This window comes from Leptonychotes weddellii, chromosome 5 (genome assembly GCF_054177405.1).
Source record: "Leptonychotes weddellii isolate Sample4059 chromosome 5, ASM5417740v2, whole genome shotgun sequence".
In the NCBI taxonomy this organism is placed as follows: Eukaryota; Metazoa; Chordata; class Mammalia; order Carnivora; family Phocidae; genus Leptonychotes; species Leptonychotes weddellii.
In genome coordinates this window covers 9,308,238-9,326,066 of record NC_138373.1, presented here as the reverse complement: position 1 = coordinate 9,326,066, position 17,829 = coordinate 9,308,238, and the positions used below count along the sequence as shown (strand labels likewise).

The window sequence follows — 17,829 nt, the reverse complement described above, 5'->3', positions numbered from 1 at the left end:
CTTGAACTCACAACCCTGAGATCAAGAGTTGCATGCCCTTCTGACGGAGCCAGCCAGGTGCCCTTTGATACTTTTAAAGGTCTTTTTAGATACAGTATAATTAAAATCTCTTAAACATTTTAAACTACATTTATAAATTTAATATGTTTGATTTCCTTTAAGTATCTCAGTTTTCTGACAAACCTAAGTTCTTTTTTTTTTTTTTTAAGATTTTATTTATTTATTTGACAGAGAGAGAGATAGCGAGAGCAGGAACACAAACAGAGGGAGTGGAAGAGGGAGAAGCGGGCTTCCCGCCAAGCAGGGAGCCCGATGTGGGACTCAATCCCAGGACCCTGGGATCATGACCTGAGCCGAAGGCAGACGCTTAACGACTGAGCCACCCAGGCGCCACCAAACCTAAGTTCTTAAATGTATCTTAGAAATCTATTAAACTGGGTGCCTGGGTGGCTCAGATGGTTAAGCGTCTGCCTTCGGCTCAGGTCATGATCGCAGGGTCCTGGGATCGAGTCCCGCATTGGGCTCCCTGCTCCTTGGGAGCCTGCTTCTCTCTCTCTCTCTCTCTGTCTCTCATGAATAAGTAAATAAAAATCTAAAAAAAAAGAAAAAAAAAAGAAATCTATTAAACTTATATGTTGAATCTCAAGTTCCCTTAAATATTCTAATACTGTGCTCGCTTCGGCAGCACATATACTAAATATTCTAATACCATTTATAAGTTTAGTAAGATTTTAACCTAAAATCACAAGTTTAACTTAATTTAATTTTACATTTTATTTTATTTTTAAAGATTTTATTTACTCGAGGGAGAGAGAGAGGGCACGCACATGAGCGTATTGGGGGGTGGGGAGGAGCAGAGGGAGAGGGACAAGCAGACTCCATGATGAGCAGGGAGCATGATTCGAGGCTCCATCCCATGACCCTCAGACCTCGACCTAAGCTAAAACCAAGAGTCAGGCGCTTAACCGACTGAGCCACCCAGGTACCCCTCAATTTTCCATTTTAAATGATAATCATAAAGTTCCCTTGGTAGACACTGGTATGCCAAGTTCTCTTAAGCATTTTAAATCCTTAAAATACCAAATATGTAATGATTATACATGAGTGCTACGGAAAAAGACTAATGTAAAATTTTGACTTACCTCATCATGTCTGTATTTCTGAAACTCCCTGGGATTATTCATTTATTCAAAAAACATTTATCAGGCGCCTGGGTGGCTCAGTCGTTAAGCGTCTGCCTTCGGCTCAGGTTATGATCCCAGGGTCCTGGGATCGAGCCCCGCATTGGGCTCCCTGCTCCGCGGGGAGCCTGCTTCTCCCTCTGCCTCTCCCCCTGCTTGTGTTCTCTCTCTGGCTGTGTCTTTCTGTCAAATAAATAAATAAAATCTTAAAAAAAATATTTATCAATGACAGCTGAAACTAAAGGAACATTGTGCATCAACTATACTCAAAAAAAAAAAAAAAAGGAAAGAAAACTTATTCTTATTGCCAAAAATTATCTATCATCTATCTATCTATCTATCTCAAAGTCTGCTAAATGCCTGGCATTGTTCAAGACACTGACAACAGCAGTGGCTAATATGGAGAAAACCCTTGCCATCATGAAACATACTCTAATGGGGGATGCAATACACAAAACATATTTGATACATATTTATCAACTAGAGTTATATGTTATAGAAGAAAAAGGAGAGCAGGGTAGGGAAAGGGACTGGTGGGAAGAAGGAAACAGGGAAGCCTCAATGAATAGATAACATGGAGAAGAGACCAGAATGAGGCAAGGGAGTAAGCCATGTGCACATCTGAGGGAAGAGCATTCTAGGCCAAGGGAATAGCAAGTGCAAAAGTCCTGAGGTAGGGATGTGCTAGGCCCTTCTCATTTACAGCAAGGAGGCCCTTGTGCCTGAAATAGTGTATGAGGGCAAGGGTGGTAGAAAGGAAGGTCAGGGAGATGGCCTTGTGGAGGTAAAACATATAAGGCCCTGTAGGGTTTGGGTTTTTCCCTCTACCTTGACCCTAATTATTCTGTGAGGATTTGTCTGGAGATCTACTTCGTAAGGTCATTCTAATGACCCTTATTAAATTGCTCTTGCTTGGGACCGAGCAATTCCATTTCTATCTATGCTGCTAGAGAAATTATCTCAGAAACACAATGGAGGGACACCTGGGTGCCTCAGTGTGTTAAGTGTCTGAGTCTTGATTTCTGCTCAGGTCATGATCTCAGGGTTGTGAGCCTGCTTAAGATTCTCTCTCCCTCTTCCTCTGCCCCTCCCCACCCCTGCCTGCTTGCGTGCACTCTAAAAAAAAAAAAAAAAAAGTACAAAGCATATAAAACATACAGGCTCGGGGCTCAGACCTAGTATAGATCCAGACTCCCCACTACTCGCCAAAAGACCTTGAGGACAAAGCTTGACCTCTCTGCCTCGGGTTCCTCTTCTATAAAGTGGGGGTAGAAGAGAGAAAAGGAAAGAATGGGGCAGAGAACTTTAGCAGTATCCATAATGTTTTCTTTTTAAAAAAGAGGCAAAATTTTAACATCTGTCTTGGTGGATGAGTACATGAATGTTGATATTATTTTCAGTATGTTTCATATGTCTTGTAATTTTAAATTTAGAGATTAAAAGATCACAAAACAAAACAAAGCCTTCGACACACTTTTCTTTCCTTTTTTATTAAGTTTTTAGTTTTAATTCCAATGTAGTGAACACAGTGTTATATTAGTTTCAGGTAAACAATATTGATTCAACAATTCTGTACATTACTCAGTGCTCATCATGATAAGTGACTCACACTTTTCCCTACAAGCACCCTTACCTCCCTCCACGCCACTTACCACATGGCAACCAGAGACCTGAAACATAAACTAGGCCTTGTTGGGGCACTTGCGTGGCTCAGTTGGTTGAGCACTTGACTCTTGGTTTCGGCTCAGGTCATGATCTCAGGGTCCTGGAATCGAGGTCCGTGTTGGGCTCCGTGCTCAGCAGGGAGTCCGCTTGAGGCATCTCTCTCTCTCCCTCTGCCCTTCCCCCTGCTCGCATTCTCTTTCTCGCTCTCTAAAATAAATAAATCTTTAAACAAAACAAAAACTGGGCCTTGTTGCTTTTACCTATATCCTGCAGAGTCTGGCCCCCACAGGCCTCCTTCCTTTCCAACCCTGATTCGCACTCACCCTGGATCCTCCAGCCACTGTGTGCTCATCATGTCTGTCAGGCCTTGTCAGGCCACAGGGATGCAGGCGTGACCAGGATGGAGGGCGCTCCTGTTCTTTTTTTTTTTCTTTTAAAGATTTTATTTATTTATTTGAGAGAGAGAGAGAGTGAGAGAGCGCGCGCAAGAGGGGGTAGGGTTAGAGGGAGAAGCAGACTCCCCGCCGAGCAGGGAGCCCGATGTGGGACTCGATCCCGGGACTCTGGGATCATGACCTGAGCCGAAGGCAGTCACTTAACCAACTGAGCCACCCAGGCGCCCGAGGGAGCGCCTGTTCTCAAAGAGCTGCTATTCTGAGGGGAAACAAACAATAAGTAAGGCAACAAATCCAGATAGTTGTGAGTAAGGACAATACAGAAATAAACAGGTTCTTGAGGGAGAGAGAGCAATGGAAGACAGGGAGGGCATTGGGGGGGGCACCTTCCAGGCAAAGTCAACGGGCACCCAGCTCTCAGATTCAGGTTCAGATCTCAGGTCAAATGCTCCCTCCCCAGCAAAGCCCTTCCCGACCTCTCAGGTGGGATGGTATCTTATCGATGCTATCCTAACAAGCATTCATTCTAACACTTAACCATGGTTATAATTAAATATATGATTGGCTGCTTGGTGTCTGTTTCCCTCCCTACAATTTAAGCTCCTTGAGGGTGGAAGCTTGCCCTGTCCACGCATCCCGTGCCCATCACGGTGGTTGCAGGCACTCAGTCAATATTTGTTAAAGATGGAAACCCACAGTCGGGTTCTATGATTTCTACCAGATTCCAAATTCCGCAAATGTAATCAGAGCAATTCCTGAGGACAAATGTTATGCAAATAACAAATCCTTATACTGTAGGTATGTTTTCGGATACATGCTTTTTCACTAATAAGCCTTTTAATATTGAAAATGTTAATGAGAATGTTAGAAAAATTCTAAGGGTGATGGAACATGGCAGCGTCTGAGAGCAAACAATTATTTCAGTGGTGGTATCACCACTTAAAAAAAAACAAAACAGCTATAATTCATTAAGAAACCCACTGGAAAACAACACATGAATTTTTAAAACTTCAGTGTAAGCAGGGCAAACAGCAGCAAGTAGGTTTGCTATTCCGGGCCAGTGGAGGCTACCAGTGGGTGGAAAGCAGGTGTCTCTGGTACTCCTGGTCTTCAGAGGCCACCCCATTTTCAACTCCACAACCTGCACTGTGACTTGAGAAATGGGCTGCACTCTAGTGGTCAAAGTCAAGGTGTCATTCTAACCAAGATTTGTTGCCTGTCCCATCTGATAATTTGATGGGAATGCTCTGGCTTTTGGTAAAAGACTTTTTTTTTTTTTTTTAAGAGAGGGAGAGAGAGCAGGGAGAGGGGCAGAGGGAATCTCAAGCAGATTCGATGGTCAGCATGGAGCCCGACACGGACATCAATCTCACAACCCTGAGATCATGACCTGAGCTGAAATCAAGAGTCAGAGGCTTAACTGAGTTAGTTACCCAGGTGCCCCAAGGATTTTTTTTTTAAGATTGATTGATTGATTGATTATTTATTTATTTATTTATTTGATAGTGAGAGAGAGAGAGAGCACAAGCAGGGGGAGCAGCAGACAGAGGGAGAAAAAGGCTCCCAGCTGAGCAGGGAACTCGACATGGGGCTCAATCCCATGACCCCGGGATCATGACCCGAGCCAAAGGCAGATGCTTAATGACTGAGCCACCAAGGCATCCCAAGGATTTTGTTTTCTGTTTTGTCTCCTTTCCATGTCCTTCCTCTTTTGTATAACTAATTGCCCTCATGAGGTGAGAGTCAGGGGGCTTAGCCTAGGTGCAGATTCCATTTCCTGGGATTTCGTAGATTTGTTAGGAGAGAAGAGGAGGAATTCACTTTGGGTTGTCCTTGATGTTTCCTTTGGTTTGTTCCTTGACCTGTGGTTTCCCCAACATACCCGGGGGTCCCCCAATGTGGCTGTTGTGTGGCTCTATAGGAATGGCTGGAGTTTTTAAGCTCTGAGCTCTCTCTGGGACCAACTCAAACAAGGCACAGAAGGCTCAATATAAAAAAGCCCTGTTATTAAAAAAAAACAACAAAAAACAGACAAGCCCTGTTATGCAGTTCTGCCCCAAAGGTCACCTCCTTCTCTGATTCTCCTGGCATTCCAAGTGCATCAGTGAACACAGAGTCCTGGATGCACCAACAAGCCTCCTGTAGAATGGGATTTTGGGAAAAGAACCACAAAAGGGTTAAGAATTATATACTGGGCGCCTGGGTGGCTCAGATGGTTAAGCGTCTGCCTTCGGCTCAGGTCATGATCCCAGGGTCCTGGGATCGAGTCCCACATCAGGCTCCCGGCTCAGCGGGGAGCCTGTTTCTCCCTCTGACCCTCTCCCCTCTCATGCTGTTTCTCTCTCGCTCGCTCTCTAAAAAATAAATAAATAAAATCTTAAAAAAAATAATAATAATTATATACTGTTTTCTGTATTTATTGAAAATATTTTGTTTTTAAGCTGTGTAGGTGGTGGAAGGGGGTGTGTGTATGTGATAGCTGACTATAAGGAAAATATTAATATTGCCACATGGAAAACATTCCAAGGGAAAACCAAGAAAAAGACATTTCCAGAAGAGTTTATGTTTCAAGAAAATTTGCATCTTCTCCTCCAGAGAAATAAAGGATCTGTGAACAGTGATTTTCGAAACATGCAAGACAGCTCTTTTAGTTCAAAGGAAAATGGAAGGAGAGTCAACTTCAAGCATCCCCCCGCCCCCAAATCATACAAAAGGGGAAAAGAAAACCACTGAGTAACTTCTGAACCTGGAGACTTTAGGAACTACCACCAGGAGAACAAACTGCTTCAGAATTTGAGTCATTTGTGGTTCCTGCTCAACTGGCAGTAAGTTAAACAGAATGAGAAATCAAGTGTTCCCATCCAGTTCACAGAAGACAATTGTAAATTGTGCCCACTGCTTCGAGCTCACTAGCCTGGCTGCAGAACTGGGATGAGCACTTAGCAGACACAAACTCCGCGTCTAAAGTGTGCAAGGGAAGGAACCAGGCATTGGGCGGCAGGCACCTCGTTCTCAAGGAGCTGACCACTCAGGTTGGGAATATGACGCACAGTCCTTACACAAGAAAAATGAATATAACAGCAATACCGTCTTCCCCAGTAAATATCCGTAATTGGGGAAAGAAAACTGAAAGGTAAGGATAAAAAAAACTGAACACAATCACTTGCGATATAGATTTTGGAGCCCATGTTTACCTGAATGACTAATCAATCAATCACCTGGAAGACGAGGTCTTCAACCTAAAATATATAGAGAATTTAACTGGTGATGGAAGGAAAACAGCCAATGGGGTTCTGAAACGTCCTCTGGTGAAAGCAACCCAGTTCCTCACAGCGGACCCAAACTGTTCTGGAAACATGGATCCTCACTGTTCATTAAAGACACTCAACGGGAGTATTTACAGCGCCCCAGGCCTTGTGCTAAGCAATAAGGACAGAGACTAACGGGTCCCAATTCTTACCTTCGATTTGGACATGAAAGCCAGTTTTTAACCCGAAATGATGATGCAATACGGTAAGTGCAATACAGCAGAATTTGATACGAATTGCTTTGGCAGCCTGGTGGGGAATGAATCCTGGCTTCACCACTTACAGCCTAAATGACATTGGACAAATGATTCAATCATTCTCAAGGCTGTTTCTGCGGATAATCATGAGTATCTGCCTCAGGTCTCGTGCACAGTAAATGACAGTCATGGTTTATTATTTTTATTTATTATTCACCATTATTATGACGTTTGGGCTATGCGAGGAAAGCTTAGCTCAATAGGGAGAAAACGAGCCCAAAACAATGCTCAAAGCACTTGTCAATATGGAGTACCTATCTTTCTGGAACGAAACCGAGTCACATCTTCCAGAGGGACAGTAGCCTCCTCTGCCAAACCGGAGTAATCCCCACTGTACAGCATCGTGAGAACTTCCTGACCGCAAGCACCAAGTTCCAGGGCGTAGGAGGTGCCCACCCCACGGGAGCCGGCGTTGCCACCCGGACACCTGAGCGATCCGGACAACTGGGCACGGTCAGGTCCTAGATGTCACCGCCCAGACGCCAGTCCCTGTCCGAGTCCGCCGTCGGTCCCGCACCTGGGCGGCGGCGGGATGCTCCAAACCGCCCCCAGAGCCGCCCGGGCGCCGCCGCCGCTCCAGACCCGCCGCGCCGAGAGGGCTTCCCACACAAATCACACAAAGACGAAAACCGTCCAACGTCCCTTCCTGGAGCGACCTGCCTTCTCGGAAGTCGACGCGGTCGGGCCTCGCTTTCCTCTCGCTGGCCCGGCTGGACGCCAGGCCTTCCACGACAACCTGCGTTTCCCCCAACCCCTGGCCAGGTCGGTGCCTTCTGCGCAGGCGCGAAAGGGGGCTGGCCCACCGCTTCCGCTTACGGCCGGCGTCCCCCGGGTGCTAGGGGCGGGCTCTGCGTGATGGCGTCACGGGGCGGGGCCTCCGGCGCGGGAAGAGGCGGCGGGAGAATGGAGGTGCGGGAGAGCGGTGGTGGCGCCAGCGAGCGCGGGGCCCAGGACCCTGCCCCCGCCTCCAGCAAGGTCTCGGGCAGCGCCGGCCACTACGAGCTGCCGTGGTGAGGGCCCAGGCCATGAATGATGGGTGCTCTGGATGTGTGGGTGGGCGAGTTGGCGGGCCGTGTCCCGGGAGACCCTAGGGGCGGGAGCTCGTTCTAGGGGGTCCTTAGCGGAGCAGGAAGCCTCGGGGTGGCATCGGGTAGATTAGTATTTGGAGAGGGCGAGGGACGCGCGTCGTTGACCACCCCCCCCGGGGTCAAGAGTGGCGGGTCTGAACTCTGGAAGCGGGATCATGGTCAGAACAGTGCTAATTCTGATCACAGCTGCCCGCTGTGACCACCAACTCGGCTCCTGGCGCTGTGCCTGGGGCTACTCTGATGGCGGGAAGCGTCGGATGCAGGTTCGGAACTCGGGGTTGTGCGCAGAAGGCGCATCCTGGGTAGCTGAGAGGAGCTGGTGACATGGAAGGTCACCTGCCGCGGGCACAGGTGTGGTGTGGGCGATCCGCTTTGGTCCCTCTGCGCGCGATTATGGTTTACTCTCCGTCCTCCGTGCATGCCCATCCCTCCAGCCCACCCCTCTCCTGAGCAGATACCTAAATGGAGCGCAGTACAGCTTACTGGAACATCCACAGCAGCACTGGTCAGTCCCCCAGCTACTAGCCCCTTGAGTCCATTGACAGCCCTGGAAATGAGGCTGGTCCCAATTGAGATGGGCTGTGTGTACAAAATACACCGGATTTCCAGGACTTAGTATATAAAAAAAATCTCATTCGTAATTGTTATATTGATGACATGTTGAAAATGATAATATTAGGTTCAATAAATTCTTAGGAAAATTAACTTTCACCTATTTTCTTTTTACTTTTTTTTAAACATTTTTACTCATTTGTTTGAGAGAGAGAAAGCATGTGTGCACGAACAGGGTGAGGGGTGCTCAATCCCAGGATCCTGAGATTATGACCTGAGCCGAAGGCAGACGCCTAACGGACTGACCCACCCAGGCGCCCCTTTTTTACATTTTAATGTGGCCACCAGCAAGTGTAAAATTACATATGTGGCTTGCGTTACATTTTTTATGTATGACACTACTTTAAATGCTTAGGATATTTTATTATACAAAACACACTCTGGTGTCATGAGCTTCCATTTGATAGGGAAAGACTAAAGAACAAACCAGGAGATAAGTAGTATATTTGATGATGACAGGAGGCATCGGGTAAATGACTCTGGTGGTCAGGGAAGGCCTTTGATGAGATGATATTTCAACAAAGACGGCAACTCAGGGAGTGAGCCAAGTGACAATGTGGAGAGAGCTTTCAGGCAGGGGGAGCCCCTATGGAGGCCCTGGAGGAGGAGCATGTTTGCCATGTTCAAAGTCTAGCTCAGATTTCAGCGCCTGACATTCCTAGGTGCTGATTCCACAGCCCTTGGTTTATATAACCAGTTTAGCACTGTAGGAGGATTTGCTAAGCTCTCTGTGCTTGCTGATAGGGAAGGCCTTTAGAACAAGAACCATGTCTTGCTCCTTTCTGTACCTTCCACTTTCCTCCCCCTAAGATCTCAAACTCCTTATACAGTGCTCGGCACCTGGAAAGGACTAAGTATGAACAAGAAATGAGTAGCAACAAGCATGCTCCATCTGCTGGTCTTGGAGGAGAATTCTATTTACTGTAGGATGTGGCAAACAAGCTTCTTTGCATGTAGCTGCTTCTGGAGCAGAACCAGGCCCTGTAGAGAGTGCAAGCTGAGAGTATAATAAAGGGCAGAGGAAGTGCTGATTGCAAATCTACTGCCACTTCTGTTTTCAGCTAAAGAAAGTCATTTGCTCACAGCATCGCTTGCTTTTATTCACTTAAAAAGAGAGAAGTATTGGGGCGCCTGGGTGGCCCAGTCGATTGAGCGTCTGACTCATGGTTTTGGCTCAGGTCGTGATGTCAGGGTCATGGCAGCGGGCCCCGAGTTGGGCTGTGCGCTCAGTGGGGAGTCTGCTCGAAGGTTCTCTCCCTCTGAGAGAGAGAAGTATTCATCTGAGTAAGCCACTAGCCTGTCCACACTTCCCATAGCCTCATAGGATCACAGGGCAGGCCTGTGGTTTCTGTCTAGCCAGCCCTGCAGTGCACCTGCCATCAGTCACAGAAACTGGCAGGTAAGGGACAAGAAGGGGGCTCGGTTGCACTCGTGTCTGTCAGATCAGACGTCAGTGCTTCGTGTGCTGAGCTTCTGTTGTGACGGGCAGACCGTGCGGCCGCCCAGCGGCACAGCGCTCCAGATGGCCCGCTCTGGCCCCTCTCCAGCAAAAACAGGTGCATCTCGGCTGTGGCCGGTTTAAAGCCCTCGGTGTACAGTTCTTAAGCACTTAACTTTTCAAATGGCCCTTGGGTTACCTCTTCGAATTTAAAACCTGCAACATTTACTATATTTAAATTGCCTGTGTATAATTTTCTGACAGAGCTCTCGGGATTGCCCTTTAGGGCTTGCTCTTGGGAGCGTGACAATAGTTACGTCACCATCTTTATGCATTTTCTTAAAAACAGGGTTGAAAAATATAGGCCAGTAAAGTTGAATGAAATTGTCGGGAATGAAGACACGGTGAGCAGGCTGGAGGTGAGTGATTTTTTTTTTTTTTTTAATATTTTACTTATTTATGACAGAGAGAGAGTACAAGCAGGGGGAGCAGCAGGCAGAGGGAGGGGGAGAAGCAGGCTCTCCGCTGAGCAGGGAGCCTGACGCGGGGCTCGATGCCAGGATCCTGGGATCATGGCCTGAGCCGAAGGCAGACGCTTAACCGACTGAGCCACCCAGGCACCCCTGATTTTTTTTTTTTTCTAAGAGATGATCCTACGTCACATTATGTGGTTTTGACAAGCTCGAGGGAGGCATTTGGAGGAAGCCGGCCAAGATAGTGAGGGGTGGAGTGAGCCATGAATTCCGAAGAATTGAGGGATTGAGAGCCAGTCAGTTTGGAGAAGACTAGAAACTGTAGTGGTTAACTTCGCATGTTTGAGGCGCTGGCTTATTGGAGAAGGGTTCTCTGACCTATGATTCTAGAGCTGGGATGGCAAACCTTTTCTGTAAAGGCCGACTAGTAGATACCTTAGGCTTTGTAAACTGTATAATGTCTTTGTCCAATATTCTTAATTTTTTAAACAATCCTTTAGAATCATAAAAATCATTCTTAGCTAGGGGGCTTATAAAAACAGGCCCCAAGGCACCTGGGTGGCACAGTCCGCTGAACATCCGACTCTCGGTTTCGGCTCAGATCATGATCTCAGGGTCATGGGAAGTCTGCTTGGGATTTTCTCCCTCTCCCTCTGCCCCTCTCACTTGTATTCTCTCTCTCTAAGATAAATAAATCTTAAAAAAAAACCCAAAAAACAAACCAGGACTCAGGCTGGATTACCCCCCCTCTTCCCGCCAACACCCCTCCACCATGGTTTGCCAACCCCCGCCTAGAGGGACCGAGTGACAGGGCACAGCCGTCTTCAGGACGACAGGACCAGGAGTGAGTTGAAGTGTGCACCATACGGCAAGCTTTGGAATCCTAGCCCTGGAGGTCTTTAGGCAGAATCTAGAAGCCCAGCTATTTGAGACATGATGGAGGCAGTCTCTGCAGTAATGGGGACTTAGACTCTAACAGCTACCAAGGTATTTGTTTATTTTACAAATCAGTTCATTTTACAAATATTTGCGGGCCAGATATGGGGCGGTGTTAGGAGCTGTTGATATAACGGTGAACAAAATAGACACGACCCCTGCCTGTGTGGACTTTAGTCTCACAGGGGCCAAAGTCAACAGGTCGTGTGATGAGCACTGTGACAGAGGCAGAACGGGGTGCTGTGGAAGCACATGGGGGGGTCGTGTTAACGTGCTCACAGTATCTTAGTTCTCAGATGGAAGAAGGGACAGCAAAGCTAAGTAAGTGGGAGTTAGCCAGACTTGGGGGGCCAGGAGCGGAGGGAGGGAAGGCAGCAGGAATAGCATGTGCAAAGGCCCAGAGGTGAGAGGGCTTAGCTTGTTGGCGGGGGCGGGGGGCGCGCAAGGGTTATGCCATCTGATTGGAATACAGAGTAGGGCTTTCCAGACATTAATATGTGTATGAATTGCCTGGGGATCTTGTTAAAAATGCAGATCCTGATCCAGGGAGTGGGGCCAGAGTCTGCATTTCTGCCTCGCTCCCGGGGGATGCCGATGCTGCAGGTCCATGGAGCCCACAGCGTAACAAGGCTGTAGAGTGTGTGTACTGGGGTGTGAGAAATGAGCTGGTGAGGTGGGCAGGGCCTCCTGAGCCCTGTTTGAGTTAGGGCTCACAGGGCAGGAAGGAGTCATCCAAGGGCTTCATCAGGTGCAAATGTTTTTATAGCTGGGGCGTTCTAGAAAGTTGGTTGTGGTTACAGTAGGGAAAATACATGGGTGTGGGGCAGGATTAGAGGCCAGGAGACCAGTTAATGGCCAGGGTAGGGTTGATGGCATCGAGGGCCCAAGTGAGGAGAAGCATGGGTGGGCCCTTGGGTGGGTATGAGGGGGAATGAGGAATTCGGTTCGGAATATGCGAAGGGGAGAGTTCCATGGGGCATCCACATGGAGAAATCTGTGGCCACGTCACTGCATGGGCCTGTGTGGCTGGGGAGGAGGCTTGGCGCCTCGGGTCTACAGATTAACCAGTTCTGATGCCCCTTTCTTCCTCCAGGTCTTTGCAAGAGAAGGGAACGTGCCCAATATTATCATTGCTGTAAGTCCCTGGTCCTGGGCCCCTTGGAGGTCTTGGAGCCTCACTTTCCCTCCCTCCCAAGAGCCTAAGTGCTCAGAGCTTCCTTGTCAGAGAGGCCCATGGTCACCAGAGCCCTTGCCGCTCCCCTTGGCAGAGGGAAGCATTCTGCCCCAGTTGGTCGGGAGGCCTCTGGGTGGGTGGCTGTGTTGATTCGATGTGTACTGTGGGTTGCGGAGGAGGTTCGAAGGGGAGGTGAGCGCAAACAGTGGGGAGCAGGAACTCAGGAGCTAAAGGCAAGCTCATTCTGTCTGCCTCAAGCCCTTGCCGTCTCCTCCCTAGGGCCCCCCCGGAACCGGCAAGACTACAAGCATCCTGTGTTTGGCACGCGCCCTGCTGGGCCCAGCATTCAAGGATGCTGTTTTGGAGCTCAATGCCTCCAATGACAGGTACACCTGGGAGTTTGGACTGTGTGAAGGGTGGCGAGTGTTTGAAGTTTGAGTTGTCATAGAAACCGCCTTTTTGCAATTCTGTGTTGTACTTGGGGTTTGTCTCGCCAGCTTTGTGTTTTCCTTTGATCCTTTCCCGTGAACGAGAATGGGCGTCACTTCGCTGTCCGAGTGGCAGCGTAAGCACTGACTTGCTGGTTTCCTTTTTTTTTTTTAAATGAAGGTGTTTTTTTTTTTTTAAAGATTTATTTATTTTAAAGGGAGAGATAGAGTGCATATGCACACGTGCGTGCAGGAGAGGGGCAGATGGAGAGAGAATCTTAAGCAGACTCCCCGCCGAGCGTGGAGCCTGATGCGGGGCTTGATCCCACCACCGTGAGACCACAACCTAAGCCGAAACCAAGAATTAGACGCTCAACCGACTGCGCCACCCAGGCACCCCTTTAATGAAAATTTTAAAAATTATTTTTAATTGTGGTAAAATACACATACCATAAGATGTACCATCTTCAGCATTTTTAAGTGCACTGTTCAGCGGTGTCACACGCATTCCCATTTCATTTGCGGAACTGAAACTGCATATCCATGAAACAATAACTTTCTGTTTCCCCCTCTCCCCAGCCCCGGCAACCACCATCCTACTTTCTGTTTCTATGAATCTGACTCCTCTAGGGACCTCACCTAAGTGGAATCGTCCAGTATTTGTCTTCTTGTAACTGGCCTACTTCACGCAGCATAATGCTCTCAAAGTTCTTCATGTTGGAGCAGGTGTCAGAATGCCCTTCCTTCCTAAGGCTGAATCGTGTCCCCCTGTGTGGAGAGACCACCACAGTTTGCTTATCTGTTCATCTCTTTTGGACCCCGGCGTTGCTTTCATCTTTTGGCTGCTGTGAATCGTGAATCATGCTCACACGAACGGGGCTGTACAAATAGCTCTCTGAGACCCTGCTTCACGTATCTCGGACACATACTCAGGAATGGGATGGCTGGATTATTTTTGGTAATTCTGTTTAATTTTCTGAGGAAGCGCTGTCTTCCCCGTGGCTGTGCCACTTGATGGGCTCACCAACAGTGCGCAATTTCCCCACATCCTCACCAGCACTCGTTTTCTGTGTTTACTGGCAGTGGTGGGCATCCTGATGGGCGGGAGGTGCTGTTCCCTCTTCAGATAAAACCAGTAGAGGACTAGGAAATGAGGAACCGTTGAATAAAATGTCTGCAGAGTCTGCCTTCAGTGATTCCTTAAGGATGTGGGTCTCAGCGCCTTACTGTTTTCCGGGTTTCGAAGAGCCACACAGACCTGAAACAGACAACGCCCTTCGTAGGCAACTACCTGCTCATCCGCTGTCATGAACGAGCCTGGGAGTGACCCATTTTGTAAACGCTGATTCCAGACGTCAAATACAAATAGGTTCCAGCTTACTGTTACTTCTTGTTATACTCACCCTTGACTCATCAAACTATTTATTTATTTGAGATAGAGAGTGTGCGTGAGCATACACACGAGATGGCGGGTGGGGAGCAGCAGAGCGAGAGGGATAAACCGACTCCACACTGAGCATGGAGCCCGCTGAGTGGCTCGATCTCATGACCCCAAGATCATGACCCGAGCCAAAATCAAGAGTCAGATGCTCAACCAGCTGAGCCACCCAGGGGCCCCCAAAGCACCCAGGTGCTTTTTTTTTTTTTTTTTTTAAAGAGGGAGAGAGAACCCGCTCGAGGCGAGAGGAGGGGCAGAGGGAGGGAGAGAATCTTAAGCAGGCTCCATGCCCAGTGTGGAGCCTGACACGGGGCTCGATCTCACCACACTGAGATGACCTGAGCCAAAATCAAGAGTCAGAGTCTTAACTGACTGAGCCACCCAGGTGCCTCCAAATTCACTACTTTTTTTTTTTTTAAGATTTTATTTATTTATTTGACAGAGAGAGACACAGCGAGAGAGGGAACACAAGCAGGGGGAGTGGGAGAGGGAGAAGTAGGCTTCCCATGGAGCAGGGAGCCCGATGTGGGGCTCGATCCCAGGACCCTGAACTCATGACCTGGGCTGAAGGCAGACGCTTAACGACTGAGCCACCCAGGCGCCCCTGCCTTCAGCTTTTGATCACTGCCAACTACCCTGTAAATGTTGATGGGCAAGCAAGCATCTTAACAGACGAGAGAATACTGTCACATGAACTTTTAGCAAAACGGGATGGTCCGCGTTCTGGTCAGAAGATATTGGGAAATGAAGTCCTTCCTGTTGAGTGACCAACCGCCTGGAAATGTATTTATTTTTTGTCCTTAAGTATATATTGTTCACTCCTTGATGCTGAAGTTTGAGAAAATTCACCCACGATTTTGGCATTGGAGGACCCCGTAGTCTGAGACAGTCTGACTGTGGTCGGTCTCACTGTCCTCGTTAGCGTCATTTTCTGATTTGTCTAATAGTATGGAATGTTCTCTGTCATTTGTTTTCCTCTTTTGTGAGTGGAAAATGAAAAAGTTTTGAATTTTCAGCTGCGATCGATGAATGCTTTAAAAAACAACAAAGGTGGTGTATTTGAACTTATATCTTCTAGAAAGAGAATGCAGGGCTCCTAGCGACACAAAACATTGTCGGACGGGGCAGTAGGGACAGTTTTCCCTCCCTTCACACCATCAGAGGCAAGTGCGACGAGTCTTGCATTTTCTTAAGACTTTAACTTTTTTTTTTTTTAAAGATTTTTTTACTTATTTATTTGAGAGAGAGAATAAGAGAGAGAGCATGAGAGGGGGGAGGGTCAGAGGGAGAAGCAGACTCCCCGCCAAGCAGGGAGCCCGATGCGGGACTCGATCCCGGGACTCCAGGATCATGACCTGAGCCGAAGGCAGTCGCTTAACCAACTGAGCCACCCAGGCGCCCAAGACTTTAACGTTTTGTGGGGTTTTTTTTTAGCATAGTTGGGAATAATTGAGAAGGAACAAGGAAATGGTCACTAGGATGATGACATTGCCATTTCGTTTCAAGATACAGGAAGAATAAGGTCACTGAGACCTCGTGATGTATTTCAGATTATCCAAGGGTCCAGTGAACTCGCAGGGTAATTGCAAGATAAAATGACTCTCATGCTGTCAGAAGGAATAAGTACATTTTATCTTTTTTGGGGGGGGAGGACCTCCACGAAGGAATAAAAGTAATGCCGCGTCAATCCTTATACATAGTTAGAATTGCCCCGGAAACCTAAAAACTAAAATTGTGTGTGTGGTGGTGTTCCGGGGGTTAGAAGCCCCCCGAAGGTACGTGGATGTGTCTGGGAAGGTGACAGTACAGTGACACCTTGTCATTTCAGGGGCATCGATGTGGTGAGGAACAAAATCAAAATGTTTGCCCAGCAGAAGGTCACGCTTCCCAAAGGGCGGCACAAGATCATCATCCTGGATGAAGCAGACAGGTAGAGCACTTTGCCAAGCACACACTGACCTCGATTTCTCAGTCTCTTGTCAGGCTTTGTTAAAGCAGAAGCTCTCTCCCCTCTGCACTTCTGTGCCAGACCAGCTTATCACATCTTCCAAAAGCAATTTAACAGGCGCCTGAGTCTTACCCCTTATCTTTGTTAAGTAACTTACAAACATTTGTAGAAGACAGTGTCGGTTAATGGGTTCGTTCCAGCTTCCCGTGGATGATTTAAATGATACCTCTCTTTATTGTGGTGAAATACACACGACATAAAATTTACCATTTTAACCATGTCTTTAAGAAAACATTTTATTTATTAGAGAGACAGGGAGGGAGGGAAGGAGCACGAGTGGGGGGAGGGGCGGAGGGCGAGGGAGAAGCAGACTCCCCGCTGAGCAGAGAACCCCACAGATGCAGGGCTCGGTCCCAGGGCCCCGGGACCATGACCTGGACTCGAGGGTGCCCAGGCTCTCTGGGGAGGGATTTGTGTCCAGGGGGCCCTGGGTTCCAGTTGCAAACTGCCCCCGTGTGTTTTTCTTTTCTCAGCATGACTGATGGAGCCCAGCAAGCCTTGAGGAGAACCATGGAAATCTACTCCAAAACGACTCGCTTTGCTCTTGCTTGTAATGCTTCAGATAAAATCATAGGTGAGAGTCAGCTCTAGGTGGCTTGGGGTCCACCCGTGGTGCTCACATTGGCTCTTTAGCCACAGAAGAGTAGGGGCTTTTTGATTGCCTACCACGGGCTGAGCACTAGAGAATCTACTTTTTCTTTTAATCTTATATAATTCTACGTGAAGGTATTCTTAGCTCCACGTTAGAGAGGAGAAAACTGGAGCTCAGAGAGGTTGAGTACTTTGCCCAGAGTCACACAGCACATGGAAGAGCTGGGACTGGAACCCCGATTCTGTCGGGCTCTTGCTCTATCGCAGGCACACGTGACATTTCGATGTCCTTCGTACAGTGTCATGGTCACGGCCTTGCCGCAGACGTGCGCCTGCACTTTGTGTGTGCTCTGGGCATTTGGCACACACTCGTCTGTACACGGGGCTTTGTCATCACCAGGGACTGCCTCCCCTGTTGCAGGCTCACCCATCAGTCCGCTCGGACCCGGCACCTGTCCCTCCGTCCCCTGAAGTCTTGTCTGCTTCCTCACTCCTTTGCCCCCCTCCTGTCTCAGCTTCCTGCTGGTTTGCACTTTCTTCCCTTTTTGATACCCATGGCAGACCCAGTCCCGCTTTGTTTCTTTCTTTTTTTTTAATGAGATTGGAGAATGATTTTTTTTTTCTTTTTAAAGATTTTTTTTTTTTAAAGATTTTTTTATTTATTTATTCATGAGAGAGAGAGAGAGAGGCAGAGGGAGAAGCAGGCTCCCAAGGAGCAGGGAGCCCGATGTGGGACTCGATCCCAGGACCCTGAGACCATGACCCGAGCCGAAGGCAGACGCCCAACCATCTGAGCCACCCAGGCGCCCTCTTTTTAAAGATTTTTATTTTTTTTTA

The 17,829-nt window shown here is 48.0% G+C and overlaps 1 protein-coding gene across 1 annotated transcript in view; it reads left to right on the top strand.

Annotated features, from left to right (window-relative positions):
* The first annotated feature begins 7,671 nt into the window (after positions 1 to 7,671).
* RFC2 (replication factor C subunit 2) overlaps positions 7,672 to 17,829 on the top strand; it is a 17,266-nt gene continuing 7,108 nt past the window's right edge. Inside the window, exons 1-6 of the mRNA XM_006746108.3 lie at positions 7,672 to 7,816; positions 10,294 to 10,363; positions 12,447 to 12,488; positions 12,807 to 12,913; positions 16,222 to 16,323; positions 16,875 to 16,975. Of these exons, the coding sequence (XP_006746171.3) occupies positions 7,710 to 7,816; positions 10,294 to 10,363; positions 12,447 to 12,488; positions 12,807 to 12,913; positions 16,222 to 16,323; positions 16,875 to 16,975 (529 nt within the window). The 5' untranslated portion in view covers positions 7,672 to 7,709. The remainder of the gene's footprint in view (positions 7,817 to 10,293; positions 10,364 to 12,446; positions 12,489 to 12,806; positions 12,914 to 16,221; positions 16,324 to 16,874; positions 16,976 to 17,829) is intronic.